The 6,756-nt window shown below is 39.2% G+C and overlaps 1 protein-coding gene across 1 annotated transcript; it reads left to right on the forward strand.

Annotated features, from left to right (window-relative positions):
* The first annotated feature begins 5,622 nt into the window (after positions 1-5,622).
* Positions 5,623-6,381, forward strand: LOC127095066 (secreted RxLR effector protein 161-like). Its single transcript, XM_051033811.1, has one exon. The coding sequence runs from the start codon at positions 5,623-5,625 to the stop codon at positions 6,379-6,381; it is 759 nt and encodes a 252-aa protein (XP_050889768.1).
* Positions 6,382-6,756: the final 375 nt, after the last annotated feature.

Raw genomic sequence — 6,756 nt, forward strand, 5'->3', positions numbered from 1 at the left:
AGTAATCAAATATCTATCATATGATAAGGCAAATGAAATTAGACATGCAAAATATTCTTCACCTAAAGTGAAATTGGATTTTCAATTTAGAATATGATCATAAACCCACGAACCGATTAAATGGATAATTAAAGTGAATATTAATTCTATGAATTAAAATCTACCTAAACACGGTTAGGATCACAATTAAGCAAAATGGAAATCTCTCGTTATCGGCGCCGGAATCTCGACCTCCTCCATGCAAGAACCGCGCACACCTGCTCATCATCGATGAAAATTGTGTTTCTTTTTCGTGTGTTGGTTGTTCTTTGGGTTGCATCTTCGATGGTGAGGAATGATACGTTGGAAGATTAAGGTTGAAGCGGTGAATTGATCTCCTACGCACAGCAAAACAAAGAATCTCCGGTATTGAGCCGAGTCATGAAGGTATTGAATTTTGCCTTCTTCGGTTTGGCCTCTCTTCTCCTACTCTCTGCGCGCGCTTGTGATGCTGTATTGCGCGACGACGAACCGCTTCCGTTTCTTTCTCGCCCTTGCCTCCATCTTCATTTTATTTGTTATTGCTTCTGTTGTTGTGAGGGTTTGAGATAAGGGAAGAGTTCTCGGGAACGCAAGCTTTCAAGCGTGATTATGAGGATGACGACGGAATCTCCAGTAACTTCGAAACTCTCTTCTTTCTTAGTTCTTCAATCATCCTTCTTTTCCTTACTCTTCTTCTTGTCTCTGCCTCATGGAGATTGTGTGATAGGTTGATAGAGATGGCGAGTGAGTCTCTTTGCAGGGTGAGAGTATGAAGGTCGATGAAGGGTTGGAATTGAGACTATGACAGATCGAGGTTAAAGGATTTGAAGAACTTGTTTTTATGCAGTAGTATGAAGGAGATTTAGAGTGGACTCTAGGAAAAAAACCTTCAGAGGTTAAGGGAGGTGAAGGTTATATGAGTTGTTTTTGAAGGTGACTGTGAAGAGAGTTGAGGAGAGTGATTCCGGGGGTTGAAGGTTGTGTAGGAGTTGTTTTTGAAGGTGATTGTAGTTCTGTTATTGCAGTTGGAAATTGGTTATGTATTCAGTTAGAGATTGGTTTTCGGTTGAGGCGGTTATAGGTTGTAGATTCAGTTAGAGTGAGGTTGCATTTTGTTGGAGATTCGGTTAGAAGTTGAGAAGTGGTTAATGTCGGTTGGGAATTCGGTTGAGATTATTTGGTTAAGTTCAACATGTATTAGAATTTTTGGTTCTTTGATGCTCATATGGAGTTTTTGGAGCAGTGTAGGGAAGGTTGGTTTTGAAGAATCAGGCCCCATTGTGATTTTTGCAAGTGAAATTATTGGTTTGTTTTATGCAGAGCTTGGTTTCTACTGTCGTGGAATTTGCAGGTTGAATTACACTAATTTTGCTGTGTCAATTTGTAGGTTGAATCATTGGTTTGCCGTTGTGTAGGAATAACGTCAGTTTAATGAATAATATTGCAAATGGATTATCCAAGTTTGTAAGCATCGTCAAAAAGAACATAATTGGCAGCCAAAGTTTTCCAACTACTTTCCACAGATCTTGTATATTTTCTTCATCCTCTAAAAGATCTTGTGAATTGTTAGGACAATCATCCCATAAAGCATCCTCAACATCCATGGAATAAGCAATAGTGGACACAGTTGCAACCGACACGCCTAAGATGCATCCAATGCCAAAATAGCGGAAATTATGGAGGTAGTTAGCAGTAAGATTAAGAGGTGGTTGAAAAAAGAAGGCACACTGTGTCTGTGAAAGTTTGAGGGTTTTCACTTTCAATTCCAGTATTGTTCTTGTTGCTGCATCAGATTTCAAACTAGTGATGGTGGTAGCTTCACATCTGCTTGAGGATTTCCTAACTGGCCATAGACAGGACTTTCCATTGCATAGACATGGCCTGCTGGTAAGTGCAACAGTGAGACTGTGTCCGTAAGCAACTTGACAAAAGTTATGTTTAATAAGGGCAACACATGTTGGAACAAGTTTTGCTTCCTTATCACCGTGAGCAGCTTGTAAAGGTTGTAGAGTGATGCTTTTACCCTTACCGCTTTTTTTGACTTTTCTTTCTCTTCATCATTATTTAAGGCAGTTTTCTATTATGAGTTGTTGAGGATTCCTTTGTTGAATAAACCTTAAATGTTATAGTTAATGGGTTTTTAATAATAAGTTATTGGAGAGATTTGGAAGGTCAATAGACAGTGGCCAAATCAATAGCATTTAATAATTATGATAACTCCTAGAATAGCTAAAGTCTCTTTGTATGTATAAAGACCAAAATTGTACTCTTTTCTAATACAGAAGTTTATAAAGAAACGTTTCTTCTGTCAAATTGGCATCAGAGTTAATGGCAAACATGATGAATCAAATGCCGTTGCCACGGCTAACGAAGTTAAATTACGAAAATTGGAGTATCCAAATGAAAGCTCTTCTCTGATCTCTAGACGCGTGGGAAGTGACCAAAGATGGGTTTGAAGAACCAATAGATGTTGAGGGATATACGGCAGCTTAAAACAAGGCGTTGAAAGAGACGCGATCGAAGAATAAAATGGCACTGTACATGCTGTTTAGGGTTGTTGATGAATCAGGCTTCGAAAAGATTGCCAGTTCGACTAGGTCGAAAGAAGCGTGGGACACGCTAGAGAAAGTGTTCAAAGGAGCAGATCGAGTAAAGCAAGTTCGACTCCAAACACTTCGTGGCGAATTGGAGAGGATGCAGATGAAGGAGTCAGAAAATGTATCTGACTACATCACGCGTGTACAAAAGGTGGTGAACCAACTCACCAGAAATGGCGAAATAGTAACTGATGCACGAGTTGTCGAAAAGATTTTGAGATCTTTAACAGATAAGTTTGAGAATATTGTGTGTGCAATAGAAGAGTCGAAGGACCTTTCGACGCTCGCAGTCGAAGAGCTCGCTGGTTCCCTCGAAGCACACGGACAACGTAAGATGAAAAAGAAGGAAGAAGGAGTAGAGGACGCAAATCAAACCAAGGAGCAAATCAAAGACGAAAAGGTACTCTTTTCTCAAAACTTTCGAGGAAGAGGACGTGGTCGTGGAGGACGTGACAATGGTCGAAGTGGTAGAGGCAACAACTTCGAGAGAGGACAGTCGATCCAGCAAAATTGGCGTGGCAGAGGACGTGGTCAAAGAGGTGGTAGGTCGAACCATTCCAACTTTGAATGCTACAAGTATGGGAAGTATGGTCATTATGCGAAGGATTGCAACTCATTCAAATGCTATAACTGTGATAAAGTGGGACATCTTGCAAAAGATTGTCGAATCGAAAAGAAGGTAGAAGAAACAACCAATCTAACTCTGGAAGCTGAAGCAAATGAAGGTTTTCTCTTGATGACTCAAAATGAGATCAACACAAATGACAACGTTTGGTATCTTGACTCAGGAGCAAGTAACCATATGTGTGGTCACAAACACTTGTTCAAAGAAATGAGAAAGATTGAAGATGGCAATGTGTCTTTCGGAGATGCATCAAAAGTGAAGGTCGAAGGCAAAGGAACGATCCGTTACCTGCAGAAGGATGGGTTAATTGGATCAATTCAAGATGTTTATTATGTACCAAATCTTAAGACCAACATCTTGAGTTTGGGACAACTTACAGAAAAAGGTTATTCGATACTTATGAAAGAACGAATACTGTATTTGAAGGACAAGCTGAGACATCTGATTGCTCATGTCGAAATGGAGAGAAATCGAATGTACAAACTGAATCTGATAAACGTTCAAGAAAAATGTTTACAAGTAAATGTCGAAGACAAAGCGTTACTATGACATCTACGTTTTGGTCATCTACATCATGCTGGTTTAAAAAGGTTGGCGAAAAGGAACATGGTGCATGGACTACCAGATATGGACTATGAAGGAAAGTTCTGTGAAGAATGTGTGCTTAGCAAACAAATAAGAACTTCATTTCAAAAGAAGGCAGAATATCAAGCTAAGCATATCCTTGATTTAATTCACACCGACATATATGGACCAATCACGCCAGAATCTTTCAGTAGCAAAAGATACTTTATTTCCTTCATCGACAATTACTCACGGAAGACATGGGTTTATTTCTTGAAAGAAAAGTCTGAAGCATTCGAGGTGTTCAAAAGGTTCAAAGTAATGGTGGAGAAGGAGACCGACAAACACATTAAAGCAGTTCGATCTGACAGAGGTGGTGAGTATACTTCGACAACTTTTATGAAGTATTGTGAAGAGCAGGGTATAAGGAGATTTCTAACTACAGCATACTCACCTCAACAAAATGGGGTGGCTGAAAGGAAGAATCGAACAGTCCTTGACATGGTTCGTTCAATGCTTAAAAGCAAGAACATGCCAAAGGAATTTTGGGCAGAAGCTGTAAAATGTGTCATTTATGTTCAGAATCGATATCCACATTCGAAGTTAGAAGGTCAAACACCACATGAAGCGTGGAGTGGACAGAAGCCAACAGTTTCTCATCTCAAAGTATTTGGAAGTGTGGCTTATGCACACGTACCAGATCAACGAAGAACGAAACTTGAAGACAAAAGTCAGAAATACATACTCATTGGGTATGATGAGAAAACAAAAGGGTACAAGCTATTTGATCCCATAAGAAAGAAGGTGACAGTGAGTAGAGACGTTCGAATAAACGAAGCAAGTAAGTGGGACTGGAACAGTTCGACAGAAGCTATCGTCGAAGTTGAAGAATCATCTGTCGCTGTACCATCAAACATTTTGACAAAACTTGAAGATTCTGACAATGAAGATGAACCTACACAACCCAGAATGCGAAGTTTGCAAGATCTGTATGATTCGACAAGTGAAGTGCACCTTGTATGTCTCTTGGCAGATGCTGAAAACATCAGTTTTGAAGAAGCAGTACGAGACAAGAAGTGGAAAAGTTCCATGGACGAAGAGATGAGGGCGATTATCCACAACAACACTTGGGAGCTAGTTGAATTGCCAAAAGGTAGTCAACCCATTGGTGTAAAGTGGGTATTCAAGAAAAAGATGAATGCTCAAGGAGAAATAGAACGATACAAAGCGAGACTTGTTGCGAAGGGATACAAACAGAAAGCAGGAGTTGATTATGACGAAGTATTTGCACCCGTTGCAAGAATGGAGACAATTCGATTACTCATATCTCAAGCTGCTCAATTCAAATGGCCAATATTTCAAATGGATGTCAAAACAGCTTTTCTGAATGGTGTACTAGAAGAAGAAGTCTATGTAGAACAACCACTCGGGTACATGAAAGCTGGAGAAGAGAAGAAGGTACTGAAATTGAAGAAAGTGTTATATGGGCTGAAGCAAGCACCGCGGGCATGGAACACACGTATCGACACATACTTCAAGGAGAACGGGTTCGAGCAATGTCCATACGAACATGCCCTCTATGTGAAGAAAAATGGAAGGGATGTATTACTTGTTGCTCTCTATGTTGATGATCTTATTTTTCTAGGCAGTAATGATCAAATGATAGAAGAATTCAAAAGCACAATGACACGTAAATTCGAGATGGCAGATTTAGGCCTAATGAGATTCTTTCTTGGTCTGGAAGTTCGACAAGAAGAAACAGGAATATTCATCTCACAAGAAAAATATGCAAAAGAAATCTTGAAAAGATATAAGATGGAAAGCTGTAATCCGGCTTCGACGCCAATGGAACCAGGAACAAAGTTGTCGAAATTTGATGGAGGAGAACGTGTCGAAGCAGGAAAATATCGAAGTTTGGTAGGAAGTCTTCGCTACCTCACATGTACAAGACCAGATATTTCATTAAGTGTAGGCATTGTAAGTCGATTCATGGAGGAGCTAGTTTACACACATTGGAAAGCATTGAAGCGAATTCTGAGGTGCATCCAAGGAACAGTGTCACTTGGGATGTTTTACTCGAATTCAGACAAATACAAGTTGGTTGGTTACTCTGACAGTGATTGGTGCGGAGACATAGACGATCGAAAAAGCACTTCTGGATATGTGTTCTTCATGGGAAATACTGCATTCACTTGGCTTTCTAAAAAGCAGCCAATAGTAACACTTTCGACATGTGAAGCAGAATATGTAGCAGCATCCTGGTGTGTTTGTCATGCAATATGGCTCAGAAGATTGATGAGTAAAATGGAGCTAGAACAGAAAGATGCTACAATAATACAAGTTGACAACAGGTCAGCAATTGAGTTAGCAAAGAATCCAGTAAACCATGAAAGGAGCAAACACATTGACGTTCGCTTCCACTTCATTCGAGAACACGTGAAGGAAGGAAATGTCGAATTGAAGCATGTAGCAAGTAAGGACCAAGCAGCAGACATTTTCACAAAACCACTATCAAAAGAAATCTTCGACAGAGGCAAGAAATTGATAGGCATGATGAATAGAAGAAACATTTAAGTTTACAAAGGAGTTTTGTTGAATAAACCTTAAATGTTATAGTTAATGGGTTTTTAATAATAAGTTATTGGAGAGATTTGGAAGGTCAATAGACAGTGGCCAAATCAATAGTATTTAATAATTATGATAACTCCTAGAATAGCTAAAGTCTCTTTGTATGTATAAAGACCAAAATTGTACTCTTTTCTAATACAGAAGTTTATAAAGAATCGTTTCTTCTGTCATCCTTTCCCAGCTTCTTGTTGAATTACTTGGTGGTTCAAATTGCAAGTAATTTTGTTATCCAAGTTAAAGATAGTTATGAAAATGTATATTAGATGTTGGTTTATTGGGTTTTTTCCATGGTTTATGTTAGTATTCAAATTTGAATGAAAA

Source organism: Lathyrus oleraceus, chromosome 6 (genome assembly GCF_024323335.1).
Source record: "Lathyrus oleraceus cultivar Zhongwan6 chromosome 6, CAAS_Psat_ZW6_1.0, whole genome shotgun sequence".
In the NCBI taxonomy this organism is placed as follows: Eukaryota; Viridiplantae; Streptophyta; class Magnoliopsida; order Fabales; family Fabaceae; genus Lathyrus; species Lathyrus oleraceus.